This window comes from Empidonax traillii, unplaced genomic scaffold (genome assembly GCF_003031625.1).
Source record: "Empidonax traillii isolate 1590-97213 ecotype Southwest subspecies unplaced genomic scaffold, ASM303162v1 scaffold461:size861717, whole genome shotgun sequence".
Lineage (NCBI taxonomy): Eukaryota > Metazoa > Chordata > Aves > Passeriformes > Tyrannidae > Empidonax > Empidonax traillii.
Window position 1 is genome coordinate 783,491 of NW_020955654.1, and position 19,305 is coordinate 802,795.

The window sequence follows — 19,305 nt, forward strand, 5'->3', positions numbered from 1 at the left end:
GTGCCTGTGGTGCTCCCGTGGGTTATTTTTAGGGTGCTGGGTTCCTCTAAGGGAGCAGAAGCAAAAGGGTGCATGTTGTGGGACCACCTTAAATTAGGGCTGGGCATCTCCCTTACCCTCTACCCCTGCCCCAGCACCACGCACTGTCCTGGGTCCCTCCATTTCTAGGGCTGGGAATAACTGGATGTCTGCCTGGGAGAGCTTCCCCGGAGCATCACAGCCTGGGAAACCACTTATCCCACATCCTGCTATGGAACCCACTTGGACAGCCTGCAGCTTCCAAAAGCGTTTCCTGGCACTGCTTGTGTCTGTCCAAGGGTTTCATTGAATCCCACCTTTGTCTATACACTTTGGGGGGAAAAGAAGCCCCATCAGGGGGGCCAGGCCAGGACAGTAATTTGGGGCTTTTCCTTCCCAGCACCTTCATTAAAATCCCAATTTTTATTGATCTATATTTAATCTAGAGAATTAAAGTTCAATCAGGGCTCTGTGTAGGGGAAAGAGCTGGACAAGGTTTGGGTTTTTTTGTTTAATTTTAGGGGGTTTATAGCATTCTCAGGGGAGCTGAATGGTGGGAGCTGGGCTGAGGTTTGTGATCCAGCAGCTGGGGTGGGTGTTGCTGCCGTGGCTGGAGAGGACCTGGATTTGGGAAATGCTGAGTCTGCTGCTAGGAGAGGGAGAAAAGAATTTAAGAGGGATTAAACCCCGTTGGGATGTTGGACACACGCTCAAGTCTGTCATTGCACAGGCTTTGCGTGCCTCATCCACGTTGCTCAGTTCCCAAATATCCCCGGGGTTTGTCCAAAGAGCTGGATTTCCCTTGCTGGCTCGATCTCCAGGTCAGTGCAATGCCAGGCACGGCAGAATCCTGCAATATTATTCCAGGTGATGGATGAAAAAGGACCAGCTCGTGAGCAGAAAGCAGGGCCAGTGCTGGAACAGCATCCCCAGCATTCCTGGGAATGGAGGAGCGCCGGGCACGGCTGTGATTGCTGTCCTGAATTAACCCGGGTGTGTTTTGTATCCCAGGGAATCCAGAAAGGTCTCCAGCCAAAAGCTCCCTGTGGTGGCTGCTGCAGCCCCTCACCAGGACTCCTGGCCCTGCCTGCTCACTATAATTAGCACAAAACCTCATTATTCCCGGGCTCTGCTCTGGGAGAGGCCGCGGGAGCTCGTGAGGGCTGGGAATTGCTAATTACTGGAAGCCCCTCCTTGGCTCTCCGGGGGAGATTCCCCTCCCAGGTATAAAATCTTGAAGATGCAGCATTCATGAGGGGTGGGGAGAAGTTTGGGGGTTCCCTATGTGTGGGTCCTGGGGGCAGCACTGGGGTAACCCCATAAATCCTAAATCGCTGGGGTGTGGGATGTGCAGCAGTTGGGCGAGGAAGGAGAAGAGGAGGAGGAAGAAGAAAAAGAAGGGAAGTAAGAAGAAAACAAAGCAGAGGAAGAAAAAAAGACCAAGAAGAGGAGGAAGAGGAAGGTCTGTCCTTCCCCAGAGCAGAGCCTGCAGAGGTGAGTCCAAGCCAGTTCCCTGGAGGAGCCCAGAGCTCCCTTGCAGCTGCGTGACCTGCAGCCCCCTCCCTGCCGAGCCAGGACGTGCCACTAAAACTACATCCAAGGGCATTGCTGGGATGGAAGCCAGGAGCGAGGGCTGGGGGTCTGGTGTGCCTTGGAGCTCTCCCAAAAGAACCACAACTGTCCTTAGGGAGCACCAGGCTTCAGGGCTGCTAATGACCCCCCCAGGGAAGAGGGGTGGATGGAGCCGGAGTAACCCGCGGTGAGCCCCTGGGGGGGGGGGGGTGTTCCTGTGTGTGGCTGGGAAGTGTCATTCCTCTGGGGACACGTGGGTGTCAGGGAGGTTGTCCTGCACCTTTCCAGCCTGTGGTGGCTCAGCTCCACGGGAAGGATTTTGATCTCATCATCCAAACGGCATCTCCAGGGCCGCGATTGGTTTTGGCAGCACGTGGGCTGCGAATCTGCTCGGCAGATTTCTGGGAAGCTTGGGAGAGGCAGATGAAGCAGGAGGGTCCTTTCCAAGAGCTCCCTCGCCTGTGGTCACCTCCAGCAGCTCCCTTGGCACGTCAAGCCTCCCCATTATCCCCCCCCTTAGCCCCTCTGCCAAAGGGTTTGCTGGAAAACCAAGGGATTTTGGGAGACCAAAATCATGGATAGAGGTTGTGGGGTGCAGCTGCTCTCTCTTGGCAGCCACGGCTTTTATCAGCAGTTGTGCCTTGTTTTAAGAAAAAAATAGATGATTTGGGCTTTTTGAAGGTTTTTCCCAGGGGAGCGGCACATGGATCTGGCCTTGCCCCAGCCCCATTCCTGGGGCTCTGGGCAGAGCGGAGCTGCCAAGGGCCCCTCCCAAGAAGGTGCTGGCTTTGGACACCCCAAATCAGCACCTCCACCCCACTCTGAGGGATCTGAGCTCAGAGCAGGAACACTGAGGGTGTCTGGATGCTGCAGTAATCCCTGGATTTAAGGTGCCTGGGCTGGGTCTGGGAGCTCAAGGGGGATGAGTGCCCCATGGAGGGGTTTTCCTCGGCACAGCGGGCTCCTCTCTCCCCACTGTAGTAATTTTAGGGACTATGGTGCATAAGAAACATGGGTTTGGTCCCTGCCTCCTTCTTACCACCTTGGGTATCCCCAAAATATCCAGCTTTGCCTGGAGGGAGAGGGGACAAGGGATACAGGAGGGTTGTTCCTATCCCATCAGCACCAACCAGAGTTGGCAGCTGGAGATCGTGACTTTCCAGCTAGAAAATTACCCATCCATGGGCCACTGTGGGTGCTCCAGGCTGTCCCCCAGCCCACCCTCTCCCCAAAATCTGCTGCTCCATCTGGGACTTTCCCTGAAAGCACAGATGGGCTGTGGATGGACACAAAGAGCCCCCTGTACCTGGCGCTGCTGTTTGCTGTTTTGGGAGACATGATAGGGATGGGAAGGGACAATAGTCCTGTAGTCACTTCCAAGGGTGTTCCTGTTCGTAAAGCCCTATTGTCATTCCCAGTCCTGCTGCTCATTTATCGCTTTATAAATAGCTGTGGGAGTTCATGGAAATCTGGGATTGTTTTCCGGGGGGAAATCTGGGCTGAGATTTGGGCGTTTAGGAGCCGTATCACCCTTTCTGCTTCTTTTTTTTTTTTTTTTTTAAAGTGATAAATATCCCAGCTGGAATAAGGAGTGCAGGGCTTCCTAAGGCATGGAGAATTCCAGCACAGCCAAAGGCTTTTGCTGGCCCTGAAAGGGAAAGCTGGGAACTGCAACAGGAAGGAAAACCAACGGAGAACACTCATCACAGCACATCGGCTGGTTCATTCCCAGGATGGATTCCGAAGGCATCTTCTCCCGTTGGATAAACCTTGCGAGCAGGAGCATAGTATATCCCTGTACATCCATGCTTATAGCTTCAGGTAATTGACCCTGTCTCACCACTGTGTCTCCCAGCTCGTGGATATCATGGAAAAATGGACAAAAAGGGAGGGTTTGGGGTAGTGGGTTTTTGGTGCCGTAAGATCCATCCCCCCAGGGAGAGTTTGGGGTGAGGCTCCTCCAGACAGGGGAAAATCAAGGAGAGACGCCAAATCCTGGAGGGCTTTGCTGCTCCCACCAGTTTTCCTTTGCTCTTGGCCAACCCACACAGCTTTCCTTTATTTATTTTTTTTTAAACATTAATATTTAAGAAACCCCAAGCCAGCCTCCCCTGGAGGGTCTGGCCGTGCTGCTGGGAGGCTGTGACTGTAATTGCTGGTGCTTCAAGGCCGTAGGAAAATATTGATGGAAAGGGCTGGTCCTTCCCAAGTGCAGCCTCACACACATGGAAAATCCCTGTGGCTCTCCATGCTTTCCCTTTTTCCTGGAGGATTCTTTAAGGATGTGGTGTGTGATCCACAGGGTACACACTGAAGGAAGCCCCTCTTAGGGGTCACTGATCCTAAATCCCAGTGGGAATAACCCTCAGTGCCTCTCTTCTGGGTGTTTCATCAAACAGTTTGGATTCCCAAACTCTGCTTATTGGTGCTCGTGGGTTAAATGTGTTTCCAAGCCTCCCACTCCATCCTTCCCTGGGGACCAACAGCCACAGGTGCCACATCCCGAACAGTCTAGGGAGCCTCGAGGGCTGGCAAATCCCAGAATCCTGGAATGGTTTGGTTTGGAATGGATCTTAAAGCCCCTCCAGTTCCAACCCCCTGCCACGGGCAGGAACTCCTTCCACTACCCAGGTTGCCCAGAGCCCCTCAGCATCCTTGGAGCTTGGAAAGCCAGACATTAAAAGGGAAAAGGGAACCTTAAGGTCCTCTCAGCCCTGCAAAGTCAGGAAGGGGGAAAGATGCTCCACTTTGCAGAGGAGGAGACCTAAGAATGTGTAACAAACCCCCAGCTACTGGAAGCAGGGGGGCAGGACACTTTCCTGGAATCCAGGGAGCCACCCCAAAATGAGGGTTTTTTTCCTGTAACAGGTCAAGGCAAAGTGGTTTTCCTTGGCGGTGTGAGGAAGACGAAGGGAGGCTCCCTGCTGCTCGAGGGAGCCACCTCGTGCTGCGATTTGTGACGGGCAGGAAAACTCCTAAAACTGCTCCTCCTTCCAAAACACAGGAGTTCTGGGAGGGAAGAGGGCTCAGCCCAAAACCCTGCCCGTGTGCAGTGCTGGGGGGTGCCCAAACTTGGCCAGATACTTTGTTGAAACCTCCAGCAGGATTTTTTCCCTGGGATTTGAGATGCTTTTTAAGAAAAGCTTTTTAAGAAATCCCCCTGTTTCCTGAGATCCCACCTGGGTTTGGCCCCTCCACCCCCCTCCCTTATCCCACTGCATCTGCACCACCAGCCATGCCATCCTGGGCTTTCTCTAATCCCACCTTGGGGGCCCCTCTGCCATCCCATGGATGTGATTTAATCATGGGCCATGTGACAGAGCTTTGCCTTGAGCTGCTGCAGCCAAACACCACCATTAGTCGCCCCCCCTCCCCCCCAGCCTGTTTTGGGGTGGGAAACAGGGAATTGCAGATCCCTGTGCAGCTTTGGGGCGCTGCTGCTACATCCCCTTCTTTCCCCTGGACAGAGGATTAATGTTTTCCAGCGCACCAGGACTCTGGATCATCCCAAAGATCTTTTTTTTTTAACTCTCCCCTACCCCGTTTCTCCAGGTTTTGCAGCCAAACCAATCCCTGCCTGGGGCATATGGATCCATAAAACCTCAGAAAATACTGGCAAATGCCACACCGGTAATTCCATCAGCTCTGGCTGATGCTGTGGGTGAACAGCTCTGAATGACCATAGGGTTTATTCACTTCTACTTGTTCCCTTTTTCCAGGTTGTGGGGTGTGTTGAGCACCCTGAGTACCTGTAATTTCCCTGGTGGAAGGAACATCCTTTCTTCCTTCTTTTTGAATGTTTTTCCCTTTATTTTAACCAGTTTTAGGGTCCCACGGGATCTGTGACCTCCCCATTTAGTGCTTCACACCCAGCCCTGCTCTATCTCCTACAGCTTTGCTATAACCTTTCCTGATCCATGTTCCCAGGGGATTCCCAGCTCCTTTGGGATGGACATCACTGTCTCACAGCTCACACCCAAATTTTTGGGGCAGCCTGCCTCTTCCTTTCTCCTTATACTGGACCCATCCTTCTCTCCCGCTCTGGACGCCCTGGGAGATGCTTGTCCCAGTAGGATCCACCCATTTTCCCTCCATCCCATACTGGATAATTCCCCAGCTGGAATGAAAAATTGATCCTGATGGGGAAAGGCCCCTCCAGGGCATTACTTGAGCCGTGGATGAGAATTTTCCTGGTAGATTTGGCTGTCCCGGGATTCTCCCAAAGAACACCATCAGAGGTGAGCAGAGCTTTGGACTTGGGATTCAGGGATTGGGATTGTCGGGGTTTGGCCTGGATGCACGATGGGGAAATGCTTTTAAATCCCAAAGTTTTTTATATCTTGGCAGCCAACAGGTTGTAATATTGCTTGGAAAATCCAGGTCTTCCCTGCTCACCTGTAGTCAGGGTGGGATAAGTGTAAGTGGGGACTGGGGTATGGAAAATGGATGGAAATCCCAGACTTCCAGTTTTTTGCACTGGAGGGGATTGCAGATGTCCTGGGAAGTTGCTTCCCTCTGCTTTCGGATGCAGGCAGCACCCTTACCTGCAGCTCCCATTTTGGCAGCCTTGGAGATGATCTGAGAGGAGTCCAGTGGCTCATGTGAGGTAAAAAAACAGGGATAAAATCCCCGAAAATATAACAGTAACAACCACAAAATCCAAAGCAACAGAACAAGCAGTTCCCAGTGCTGCCAGGGCTTCCCACAGATGGATTCACAGGTGCGTGGTAAAGGCTCAACCAGAGCCACCTCAAAAACTTGGCCAAAAAAATCCCTTTAAAATTATTCCCTCATAAAGAAAAGCTTTTAAAACTTATTATTTTTAATTTCCTGCCCCTGTCTCTGATGCAGCCACCTGTGGCTATGTGCAAGCTGCAGGGGAGCTGGTGGGAGGGAGGGAGCTGGTCTTAAGTAACGCTCCTGGGTTAGGCTGGATCAAGTTGCCTCGGCTCGACAGCTCTCGGACAGGACGCAGCCAGGAGGGAAAACTGCCCCGGGGAACAGGAGGAAAACCTGCTGCCAGCGGGAAAAGCAGCGGGAAAAACATCGAGGAGACTTTAGGGGGGGCAACAGCACCCCTGAACCTGCCTTTAGGTAAAGAAAGGTGGGGACAGGGTGGGGGGGCGTTGGGGCGGGGGGTGTGCTGTGCCAGGGGAGATGGCACCATTCCCAACCTGCCATCGGGCAGCGGGAGGGAGGGGCACCCTGAGGTGCACGAACAACCAGTGCCACCCCATGAGACTGTCACCACAGGTGACCTGGGGGAGCACCAGGTGCCCGTTCCCTCGGGCTCACCCAGCGCACGGACCTTGCCCGTGGGTGTTTTTTGCTCTGTGCAGTATCCAAATACTTTTCCAGCGAAGAGAGAAAGGAGATGGAAAGAGGATGTTGCATTCCCCCCCCTCCCCACTCCTTTCTCTAACCATCCTGTGGTATTTTCCTGCACCCCTCGCTATTTACTGCTGCTTCCAAACGGAGCAGTGACTTGATGCCAAACCCCAGGGACCAGCAGAGGTCGGAGAACAGCCCTGCTTCCCATCGGCCATGGCCCCATCTCCCTCCCGGGCTCTGGGCCACGCGTGTCCTCCTCCTCAGTGTCACTGTGTGGGTGCTGTCAGCCATGCCAAGGGGCTGAGCTGGCTCCAGGACAGGGTTTGGGGGCTGAGCCACCGTCACTGAGTCCAGCAGTGGGATTTGCCGTGGAGGAGGCTGTGGAACGGACTCCTCTTACCTTCAGATCAGTGCAGAGAATGCAGCTTTCCTTCTTTTAAACTGCTTTTCCTATTGAATTAACTTTTCATACATGCTTTTGGAGCGGTCCCAGAGAATCTTTTGGAGCAACCCCAGAGGCTTTTCTTTCTTGTGCTGCTGCAGGAGGGGTGAGAAGCGGAGCATCACCATGCCCCTCTCCCGCCACACCGGCCAACTCCCAGAGTCCAACTGGACCTTGAGCTTCAGGGAGATGACGGAGCCCTGGAAAGGCGCCGTCGGCTGCCTCGGCGTGGCCATCTTCTTCGCCATGACCATCGGCATCATCTCCTGGCAGGCTCTGGAGCAGTCCCCAGAGGAGTGGGTGCTGCGTGGCCGGGACGGTGGGATGCTGTGGGAGCGCCGGCGCGGGGCCCTGGTGCTGCGGGCGCTGCCGGCGGGGCGGGCGGTGGCGGCGATCGCGGTGGGCGGTGTGCCGGCCGCCGAGCCCCCACCGCCCCGGGACCACTGCTGGCACGACGGACGCCAGTTCTGCTACTCCTGGGAGGAGGACGCCGAGCTCCGGCTCTCCCTGGAGCCCCCAGCAGCCCCCGGCACCGAGTGCTATGGCGTCCACTGGACCCCCCTGCGCCCCGACGTGACGCTGAAGGTAACGGGGACCCTCGTGCCCAGCCCGGCATCATTTGGGGCCCAACGAGCCAAAGCGGGGAGGGTCTGGCCTGGCACAACTCCCCAGCTCCCGTGGAGCTTCCCATCTCCCGCAGCCTCCAGCAACGGGGTGGGAAAAGCCTTTTAGAAGCATCGCGACCTGATGCCGAGCCCCCCAAAACCCCAGGGGGGCTCTGGTGGTGCTGTGCTGGTGACCCCGGGGTGGGAGAACTGTGTTTATATGGAGACAGAGTAAATAATCGCTGGAGACAATGCTGGCGAGAACCTCGGGAAGGTCCATTCCAGCACAGACACAATGGGCAGCTCCCACGGGATGGGAATAACCCACGTCCGCTTCTGCAAACACTCACGGGGGCTTTATTTTTGGTATCATTCCCCTTTTGGTCCCTCGGTTAAATAAAAGCAGGCTCTGAAAAGGAGCGTTAGGAGGGGAAGGAGAAACCCTGTCAGAGGGAGGTGTCCAGTCATGGGGAGCCCCCAGAACAGGGAGAGGAGCAGGATGGGGTCCTGTGGGATGGAGGATTGTTCCCCTTTAGCCATAAATCACCTGTTGGCCCCATTTTGGGTGGGTGGAAGGTGCTGCCTGAGCACAGGCCCTGCGTACGGGGCTGGGTCTCCTTTGCTGGCATCGGTGCGGGGTGTTTGAGAGGATGAGCAGGACAGGAGAGGCTTTTCCCCACTTTTTTAAAAAAACCCAAACCAGTGGAAAATATGATCCAGTGGAATCTGAGTTAAGAACAGGCTGTTTTCCCCTCTTTTCCAGCTGGTGTAACGAGTTCAGCTGACACCTGGTACAGCTATTCTGAGCCTCCAGGGTTTCCATTTTAATAATTTACATCTCCTCTCCCCACCCCTTGGAGAGACTTAACCTCTCTGCGCCCCGAGCTCAGGGCCCCAGGAGGCTCCGAAGCCTTGGGATTGGGAATAAACCTGGGAGGGGCTGAGTTGGGGTTCTTCAGGTCTCCTCTGCCTGCCTCAGCCTCCCTCCACGGCCCCAAATCCTCGGAATTTCAGGGAAACCCGTCCTGCCTGGGAAGTCACGCGGACTCTTAAGTCCTGCTGATCCCTTGGCTTGGCAGAAAGGAGAAGGTTTTATAGGCTTTGAAGTGAAAATTGATGGTTTCTGGCAGGAGGCGGGTCAAGGATGGGGATGTCCCCGGGCACAGGGTCCTGTCAGCCCTATGAGAAGTGTCCCAAATCCCCAAACTGAGGGGAAATTCTTGTTATCAGCCCTTGGGAAGCTGTGTCTTGGGAGAGAGCACCTGTCCCTCTAGGGATGCTGTGGTGCCATTGAGGTGAGAGATAAAACCTCCCTCAGGTGAGGACAGTTGCAGTTGTAAATTCACACCAGAAACTCTGGGAAAAGCAGATAGAAAGGTTGATGTCTTTAAAAGTAAAACAAACTGAAAAGTAAAGCAAACAAAGAGAAAGCACCAAAGAAAGAAAAAAACTACCAAACAAACCAAGAAACCCAAACAGATTTCCCAGCTGGGCTTCTGAAAGTGAATTTAAAGCTCACCCTGCTCCAACCCCCCTGCCATAGGCAGGGACACCGTCCACTAGCACAGTTTGCTCCCAGCCCCATCCAACCTGACCTTTCTCCTCACCCTGAGCATTCCTTGCTCTTTAACGATGCTCTCCTGGTTGCAGGATTGCTTTTCCATGGCCAATGTCTCCTGGTATGGTGGGCCAAGCATCCGTGCCCAGCGCTGGCCCCTCAACGGCGCCGAGAGCCCCGCGCAGCCCTTTGTCAGCGGAGACCTCGGCACGAATCCCGACGGCTTTGGGCCTGTCCTGGACAGGTACTTCCTGGGCTCGACAGGTAATCACATTCTTCCTGCCTGCTCTCCTTTGCCTTCAATCCCTGTGCTTCCCCATCCCCCTCCTCGCCTCTAAAGCAGCCGGTTTAAGAGCAGCACAGATGCCTCAAGAATTAGATCCTACAAAAGTAATGACAATTGGCAGCAGGACACAGGGGATGGATCCCACACACCTCATCCCTGTGAAAGGGAAAGACTGTGATATTGAACCTGAGTGCCTGAGGATGGTGTGGTCCAAGTTGCCCCAGGGACATCCCGTACTCTTCATGTCTCTGGGATATTTTTCCTAAGACTGTGCCCATTGCTGCTTCCTCTGGCTCTGCTCGAGCAGTTTCACAGCTCCCTGATGCTGCTGTGGGATGCTGGATTCAGGGAGGAGTTCAGCTGCCTGTTGTCATTTTTGGGTGGATATCGGGATTACTCTGCAGAACACCAAACCTCAGGTATTACCCCAAATTTATCCAATGACCTGCAGCTGCCCTGAACCACTGCATGCTGAGCAAAAAGGCAGGAAGGGGACAAATCTAGCCCTTGAGAGGCATTTTGGAGGCCACAAGGGAATAGCAGGAACAGGATGGGGACGGTCGGCACGGCTGGATCTGAGGTGGGATCAATCGGGGAGGTCCTGGCAGCGCTCAAGCGCCAGGACTGGCAGCAGCCGAGACACCGTTTCCCCCTTTCCTCCCCCCAAGGAGTGACGGTGACCGTGGCACCCGACGTGCCCCTGCTCCTGTCGCTGGAGAGCCACCGGCACTTCTGCCTGGAGACACCGGCGGGCCGGGCGGAGCCCCTGCGGTACCTCCTCTGCATCAGCACCGACGTGGCAGCCGCACACCGGCACATGGGCAACTCCCCGGCGGGGCCGGCACGGACACGGCCGGACGCGGCGCTCCTGGGGTGGGTGTTCCCTCCTCCCGGGGATGGGGACCCCCCAAGGGTCCCAGTCGCTGCCCGGAGCATCTCGTTCCGGCCCAAACCGTGACACCCCCTCCCCCCGCTCCCGGTTTTTCCCACCCCGCAGGTCTCCGCTGTGGCGGTACCACGGCCCGGAGGGTTCCGCTTCCAAAATCAAGCGAGGTCTGAGGTCGCTGGTGAGGAGGTTGAAGCGGCATGGCCTTCAGGAGGGAGTCGTGGCCCTGGGCGAGCGCAGCACCGCCATCCTCGCCGCAGCGGTACGGCCGTACCCCCGCCCTCGGCGCTCACGGAGAGCTCGGCACTGCCGCTCCGATCTAACCCCCTTTCTTTCCTGCCTTTCCCTCCCACAGGAGAGTGTGCCCTCGGAGCGCAGGAAGAGGCAGGACCTGGCCCTGGTGGAACCTCTGCAGCTCTCCATCACTCTGTCCCCCTACGCCAGCATCACCTCCCCGCTCTTCCTGCAATCCCTGCATCAGGCGGAGGCCGCGGGATATTGGCTGAGCCGCCAGCCCCGACCTGGGGGCAGCTTGGTACGGGACCCCACTCAACCCTAAACCCAAAATTGGCGCTGGATAAACCCCCACGGGTTTATTATTTTTCGGGGGGAACAGCCCAATGCGCAGGGAGCAACTTCTCTCCTGGCTCCCAGGGAAGCAACTTGGAAATCCCCACTTCCAGAAGATATTTTAAAAAGTTGCCAGTGTTCAGGAAATCCCTCAACTCCTTTTTTTTTTTTTCTTTTTTTTTTTCTTTTTTTATCTGCTCGGTTTAATGATCATCCACTTTGCCACCCACTCAGGGGTTTTTGGTGGGGGGGTTTGAGGGAGGGTTTACACCTTCATGCGCTGCACCGCTGTGCGGGGGCAGAGTGTCACTCCCCAGCCTCATACCCTGGAATTAGCAGGATATTTTATGGATCTAACAGGGACTTCCATCCTTATCTGCAGATCCCACTGCTGACCACCTGGAAGGGGCAGCTCTGTGCCCGCCTGAACGTCACCAGCGAGGCAGCGCTGGCCTGGTACCTGTCACGTGCCCGGCGCCTGCGGCAGGCCCTGGGGGCCACATATGTCATCTTTGAGGGAGTTGAGGGTAATTCCTTCCTGGACCAGGATGTCCCACCTCCTACCGAGCTAGCAGGTGATGGATACACCAGGGTGTTGGCGGCAGCACTGGCGACACTGAGCAATGGCACCATCATCAGCGCTGGGGCCAGGTGGGTACCAGGGACACGCTCTGCTGGAGCCAAGGCGTCTGTGAGTTCCTGGGGGATGGTTGAGGGGATGTCCTTGGGATGCCAGGAGTGCTCAGCACCCAGGGAGGTGGCATGGAGGTGGTCTAAGGCAGCATGGTCAAGTCAATGATCTGGGGGAAACTAAGGGTGGGCAGGCCCTGGCACAGGTTGCCCAGAGAAGCTGTGGCTGCCCCATCCCTGGAAGCGTCCAAGGCCAGGTTGGACGAGGCCCGGAGCAACCTGGGATAGTAAAAGGTATCCCTGCCCATGGCAGGGTGGTGAGACTGGATGGGCTTTAATGTCTCTTCCAAGCCAAACCATTCCAGGATCCTATATCTGACCGCAGTGACTGCCAAGCCAGCCAGGCATTATGGAATTTTGGCTGCTGTGAGCCCTCTAAGCACCTCTAAGGGTTTGTTTTGCCTCCCCAGCTCCAGTCACCTCCCTCTGTTCATCCAGATGAGTCCCCTGCGCTCCGACTGGAGCCACGCGGGGCTGAAGGGGCTGATCCCCTCCGTGCTGCACTACAGCCTCTTGGGCTACAACTTCTTCATCCCTGACACAGTAGGTAAGGATTTGTTTGTTTGTTTTCCCTGTTTCTGTCTTTTCCACAGTGATTTTTGTGACGTTTCTTCCAGGCGGGAGGTACTTTTGCACCTGAGGTGTGCTGTGGGAAGGCTTGGAGCACTCTGCTCCCCAGTTTTCTGTTCCGCTGGCTTGACTGGGATGAATGTTACCAGGGAATCAACTGAGGAATTAAAAACAAAAGAACATGCTGTAAATATTACCAGGCAGCCCCATCAGCAGCCGGGTCTCTGGGGATGCCCTTTGGAGAGCTCCACCACAACCCACCCCCACAGGGCTTGGCTTGGGCTAAATCCCAGCCGGTACAGCCAGGAGGGAGCCCTTAGCCAGAATCCACATCCCCAGGCTCCTGGCTGGGGAATGGATGTTCCTAAAACTCAAGCAGCTCTGCTCCAAGTTTGCCTTTCTGCCCCCAAAGTACAATGGCTGGAGAAATCCTTAAATAAACACATTATAAAAGGCAAGAAACAACCTCTAATCAGGGCCAAGCGGATTGCTGCCCCTTTTCTTGGAGCAGACAGGGTTTCAGACCTGGAGAATGGAGCTAAATGATGGGGTTGGAAGCAATTTTTCAATTTGGCCTCTATTTTTAGCCTGTTTTCCTTAGGAAATGTGGCTCAGGCAATCCCAGCACGGCAGTTTTCACCCCAATGGAAGCTGAACCCATCGGCTTATTCCAGGGAAGCAGGACAGGAGCACAGGTCCCCCTGCACAGAGAGGGTTGGGGGATTTGCTGCTGGGGCATGTGGCTTGTTGGGTTGTGTCCCAACATCCTGAGAGCTGCAAAAACTGGGAAAAGCCTCTGGAAGAAATGGGCATTTGTGGATGGCTGGGAGAGCCCTTGGCTCATGCCAGTTCTAGGGAAGCTGTGGCAGGTTTTTGGAGCGATGGCTCCCAGGGATGCTCCGGCTCCCCAGGGGGCTTTAGGCACTGGAAGGGGCTCCAAGGGTTCCCAAGAGCCTTCTTTTCCTGTGGGAGGCCCCTGAGCAGCCCCACTCAGCCCTGTGTTCCCACAGGAGGGAGCCTGGCTGGTGACTCCACGGGGGACCCGGAACTGTTCGTGCGGTGGCTGCAGATCGTGACCTTCCTGCCCGTGATGGCCTTTGGGTCCCCACCCTGGCTCTGCTGTGACTCCTGGGTGTGTATCCCTCACCCTGACCGGGAGGACACTGGCTCTCTCACACGGAAAATCCAATGGATTTAAATCAAAAGGATTTATGTCCACTATCAGTGGATTTCAATGCATATAAATCAGATGCATTCATATCCATTATCGATGGATTTAAATCCACTTAAATCCATTTAAATGAACAGATTTATATCCAATTGCCAATGGATTTAAATCCATTTAAATCAAATGGATTAATATCCATTATCAATGGATTTTATTAATGTAAATGCAACAGATTCATATCCATTATAAGTAGATTTAAAACCAATGGGTTTGTACCAATTATCAATAGATTCAAAGCCATTTAAATCCAAAGGCTTTATATCAATTATCAAGGGATGGAAATCCATGTAAATCCAATGGATTTATATCCATTGTCAATGTATTTAAATCCATGTAAATCTACTGGATTTATATCCACTGTCCAAGGATTTAAATCCATTTAAATCCAATTAATTAATATCCATTATAATGGATTTAAATCCACTCAAATCCCAAGGATTTATATTCATTATCAATAGATTTAAATCCATTAAAATCCAAACAATTAATATCCAACATAAATAGATTTAAATCTATTAAAATCCAATCAATTAATATCCAACATAAATAGATTTAAATCCATTAAAATCCAATCAATTAAAATCTATTATAAATAGATTTAAATACATTCAAATACAATGGGTTTATACTGATAATGTATTTAATTCAAATGGATTCACATCCACTATCAGTGGATTTAAAGCATTTAAATCCAATGGATTCAAATCCATTATCAATTGAGTTAAACCTATTATCAATGGACTTATATCCAAATCAATTAATATCCAATATCAACCCTGTTTGCACCTTGTTGGCTGCTGTAACTTGATCAGGACATTGGAATTCAGTCACCTCTCTTCCCAAAGGCATATATGTATTTAATTTTTTAAAAAATTATTATTTATTTATTTATTTTCATTTTTCCCTGCCTGCTTTGCTGTTTCCTGGGTGTCAGGCTTCTCACAGATTTCCCTCTGACCCTGCAGGTCCTGAATCTGACCCGCCAATGCATCCAGAGGCACCAGGACTTTGTGGTGCCACTGCTCCTGAAATACAGCGAGGAGTGGCAGAGTTTGGGACACCCCATCTTCCGTCCAGCCTGGTGGCTCAGCCCCACGGATCCAACCGCGTTCACCATAGAAGATGAATTTCTCATTGGAGATGAGGTGGGAATTCTGCACCATCCTGTGAGCCCAGCTCTGCCGAACCACAAACCAGAGCTTTGTATTCCAGCAGATTTAAATCCAAGCCAAAGCAGCTGGTTTATGTGGGTTTGGGGTTTTTCCTTTTTGGAAAAGCTTGGCTTTCCTCACAAAACTCTTATTCAAGGCCCTGGAAACCTCCTTCAGCTTTGGAAGTGAAATGATTTAGAAGGAATAAATACTCTCAGAGTGCTGGATTGAAAAACAAGGGAAAATAATTTCAGGCCAGGTTGGACAGGACTTGGAGTAACCTGGGATAGTGGAAGGTGTCCCTGTCCACGGCAAGGGGTGGAATGAGAGGGGTATTAAGGTCTCTTACAAGCCAAACCATTCCATGATTCGCTGGTGGCCATCTCATCCCCACACACACATCCCTAATCCACTGCCTGCTAAAGTTCTTTTTTACTTCTTTTTTTTTTTTTTTTTCACTGCAGGTCCTGGTTGCTCCAATAACAGAAAAAGGACAAACATGGAGGGATGTCTTCCTGCCTGGAGAAGGGCACCTGTGGCTGGACACCAACTCTGCCCGTGTGTTTGATGGAGGCACCATCCTCAGGAATTACTCTGCCAGCCTGGCTGAGGTGCTGGTGTTTGTAAAGGCCTCCTGAATCCAGGCTGGGCAGCTCCTGGACAGTGACCTCGGAGAGCAGCGCTGGCCACAGGCTCTTCCCTGAGACTTCCAGACTGTTTGCACTTTTCGAAGAACCTTTATTTTGTGGGTTTTTTTTTTTTAATTTCAGGAGAAATTGAGTTTTCTTACTCACTGTTACCCCAAAACAGCAGCAATATGGCTCTGCCACCATCATCTATCCTCAATGAATGCTCACTTTTATCTTTCCAGGGTTTTCCCAGTGAAATGTTTGTGTGAGTGTGTTTAGGTGGACACATCCAGCACTTCCAGATCCCTGGCAAGATGCTCAGAGGGGCTGTCTTGGCCAGGGAGTGGGTTTTCCAGGAGATAAATGGACAGCAGCTTATACCCATATGGGAAGTTTTGTATTGGGTGAAAAAAGTAAATCCAGGGAAAACTGAACAGGACAGCTCTGTTCAGCTTATACCCAAGGGGAACTTTGGGATTTAATAGAAAAAAGTAAATCCAGGGAAAAATTACCAGGATAGTTCTGCTCCTGTGCATGGCCCCCTCCTGTGCTCAGCGCTCCTCCCTTCTCCCACCAGACACTGTGTGTATTTCCCAGGAGTCTCGGGTAGCAAGAGCCCATACTTGAGGATAATCTGGGAAAATGGGTGAACTCCAGGTCTATTTGAAGCAGGTTTATGATGTGGAAGAAGAATAAATTCGCTCAAGGAAAGGAGTGGCTCTACCAGAGCATGAGGGGGACATCCAGGATCCTTGCCCACCTTGGAACACAAGCTCCAGAGCTCAGCACTGAGCCCTGTGAGCCCCAGCTCCTGCTTTTCACCATTTGTTGAATTTTATGGCTTTTTTTCCCCAATTATTTCTTGTGGTGTGATCAGCCTCCTTCCATCCAGCAGAGAATGTATTCATTGGAAAAATCCCTCTCCCACAAGCTGAATATGCATTTAGGGAGATTATCAACTGCACTGATATCCCAAGTTAGGGATAAATGGGACAGTGCAGGTTATTGGGGTCATTCCAAAGGCTGGCATTTAGGGACAGGGACTGGGTGAGATGGAAATGAAGGGCAAGTTTTGGCCCCAGGGCTGGGTTCGGGCACTTCCAGCACTGAATGGTATCAGCCACACCTTTTTGTGTGAAAAATGTTCCTGTACCATGTTGTGGCTCTGCTGAAAAAATGCTAAGGCGTTCCAGCTTTTCCCAGCAAAGCTTCCCTGGGTAAAACTGGAGGGAAAGAAAAAAAAAGAAAAAAAAAAATCCAAGTAAATTAAATTCAGCCACGGAATCCTGGGGCACAGAGAGGGGAAGAGCCCATGGGGCTATGGGGAGTCCCTCTGCTCCTTCCTTGATCCACAGAGGGGCATGATGGGGCTGGAGGGAGCACAAAGAGGGAAAGGATGGAGCTCACAAGGACAACCCCAGGTACCCCCATGGCCTGGGGTGCTCCAAAATACCTGTGGAGGCTCCTGAGACAGCAAAAAGCACAAAGGGAAATAAAGGAAGCGCTGGCTAAAGTGACATTGGTTTATTCGGAGGGAGTCAAGCCCCAGAACAGGATGTTCAGAGAGGATCTGGTGGCTCCCTGCTGGGAGATCACAGAAGGCTGGCTGGACACTTGGGGCTGTCCTGTGGGAGGGTGGGCTATTGGGTCCTGTGCCCTGCAGGGCTCCAGGTTCTGCCCCGGTAGCGGCTCCTCCCTGAGGAGTCTGGGATGTCCTGTTGGTGCCTTGGAGCTCGTCCCTCATCAGCATTCCTGCTCCTCCAGTGCCTCTGCCTCGCGGAGTCGTCGAGGGACTCTGTTCCCTGGGATGGTGTCCGGGTGTCCCGGCCTCGCCTGCGGGACCTACTCCATTCCCTGTCCCAGCCGTGGGAATGCTCCCTGTTCCCGCTCCGCCACCTCTGCCTGCTGCGGTGGCCCCGTGGCTGTTCCTGCTGGCCTCGGCTCCGTGGCGTGTGGGACCTGTGCCAGGATCGCCTGCCCCACGAGGAGCCTGGGCTGTCCCATTCGGACCTTGGAGCTCGTCCCTCGTTGGGCGCGTTGTCCCAGTTCCTTCTCCGCTGACGCCTCCTCCTTCTCGAGGAGCCGCTGCCCTGGCCGTGCCGAGACCACTGGCGGCCACCACGGTGCCACGTCAAGGACCTCCTTCGGCCCCGCTCCGGGGGCCCATCCCAGCCGCTGTGTCCCGAGCAGCTCCGCGCCCTCTGCTCCGAGAGGCCGAGCCGCCTCTGCTTGCTGTCGTACACCTGGTCCTGCACCTCGTGGTACAGGGCCACGTGCTGGGGGTACGTGTGGCGGGTGGGCCGCTGGCACTGTGGGCACGCGGCGTCGCTGAGGCTCCAATCCCACAGGCAGAGGAGGCAGAAGCAGTGCCGGCACGAGCTGGAGCACTCGGTGTCGATGTCCCGGCATGCCGGGCAGGCGGGATTCCCCTTGCTGCCATCCTGTGGTGCCTGGCTGGTGCTGGCAGCAGAGGTGCCTGGTTCTGGGGAGTCCTCCTTCGATGACATCTGGCCCTGCAAGAGACATGAAGGTTCTCTGCAGACACCTGACCCCCGAGAAACCCCACAGCACCTTGTCCCTTCGGAGCTGTCCCGCACCTCGACAGCGGTGTTGTCACACGGGGCCTGCAACCCACCAGTCTCACCACGGGATTGACTGCAGATCTGTGCCCCCATCCTGATTTCATGGAATGCTGGGACATGGCCCTTTGTCATGTGGCCCACGTCCAGTGGCCACTGTGGTGTCACGGGCGAGGTCAGCCTGTCACACGCCCGTGTCACAAAGGGACAGCCCCGAAGGGCCAAGGTGCTGTGGGTTGGGTGTGGGACATGTGTCAGCAGGTAAACTTTGTGCCTTCCAGGGTGAGATGGTGTCGCAGGAGGGGACTCCAGAATGGAGCCCCAGAGGGAGGTCCCCGAGGTGGCACCACAATGGCCACAGGGCTGCGACTCATCAGGAACTGCAGCGACAGGACAAGGGGGAATGGCTTCCACTGCCAGAGGGTGGGGTTAGATGGGATACTGGGAAGAAATTCTTTCCTGTGAGGTTACTGAAGCACTGCATGGATTTCCCAGAGAAGCTGTGGCTGCCCCATCCCTGGAAGTGTTCAAGGCCAGGTTGGACAGGGCTGGAGCAACCTGGGATAGTGGGAGGTGTCCCTGCCCAGGGGACTGAACAGGCTTTAAGGGTCCTTTGAACACAAACCATTCTATGATTCTATGACCTCCAAGCCTCCTGCTGTCCTTGGGTGAAGCTCCATGGAGACAGACCAGGAATCTTTATGTTTTGTTGCACTGCTGGGTTAGAAAACATCTCTCAGACTTTCACTTTGCTGGGTTCACATTTACCCAATTTTCTTCATGATCTCAGATCTGTTACTATCACTGATTAAAATAAATGGTCTGAAGACTCTTATTCCTTCAGCCAGCAGGACATAAATCCTGCTACAATAATCGAGTAAAGACTGAAAAATTCCATCTCCTGTGTAATGGAATAACTGGATAGACTAGTGCTTCCTATGCAGAGCTGGGGGGAAAAAGGTAAGGTATCTTAGGTCAATAAGAAGACAAGAGGGATTTCCCAAGGAGTCGTTGTTTGGGCTGAGATGGATGCTTTTTGGGAACAAAAGCAAGGATGCCTTTGGGAACGGGCTGTAGTTGGGTTCGCAGCACCCCGCACTGGCACAGCTGCCCGGAGGAGTGATGGATCCCACCCCTGGAGGGATTTAACGCGTGGATGCGTCTGTGCACTTGGCCAGCAATGGGCTTGG

At 53.6% G+C, this 19,305-nt stretch overlaps 2 protein-coding genes across 3 annotated transcripts; one reads left to right on the forward strand and one right to left on the reverse strand.

Annotated features, from left to right (window-relative positions):
* The first annotated feature begins 6,542 nt into the window (after positions 1–6,542).
* On the forward strand, positions 6,543–16,361 carry LOC114063281 (SITS-binding protein-like). The gene is made up of 11 exons (XM_027895464.1): positions 6,543–6,684; positions 7,465–7,948; positions 9,619–9,790; positions 10,481–10,685; positions 10,810–10,960; positions 11,054–11,233; positions 11,651–11,919; positions 12,369–12,505; positions 13,539–13,660; positions 14,722–14,901; positions 15,372–16,361. The coding sequence occupies exons 2-11, from the start codon at positions 7,490–7,492 to the stop codon at positions 15,543–15,545; spliced, it is 2,049 nt and encodes a 682-aa protein (XP_027751265.1). The 5' UTR covers positions 6,543–6,684; positions 7,465–7,489; the 3' UTR covers positions 15,546–16,361.
* An 806-nt stretch (positions 16,362–17,167) lies between these two features.
* On the reverse strand, positions 17,168–18,517 carry LOC114063296 (G patch domain-containing protein 8). Of its 2 annotated transcripts, none has more exons than XM_027895488.1 (2): positions 18,134–18,517; positions 17,168–18,071 (listed from the first exon to the last, which is right to left on the reverse strand). In XM_027895488.1, the coding sequence occupies exons 1-2, from the start codon at positions 18,235–18,237 to the stop codon at positions 17,177–17,179; spliced, it is 999 nt and encodes a 332-aa protein (XP_027751289.1). In that variant the 5' UTR covers positions 18,238–18,517; the 3' UTR covers positions 17,168–17,176. The 2 variants fall into 2 exon arrangements, with proteins under 2 accessions (XP_027751289.1, XP_027751290.1); XM_027895489.1 differs by having other exon boundaries at positions 17,168–18,049; positions 18,134–18,515.
* Positions 18,518–19,305: the final 788 nt, after the last annotated feature.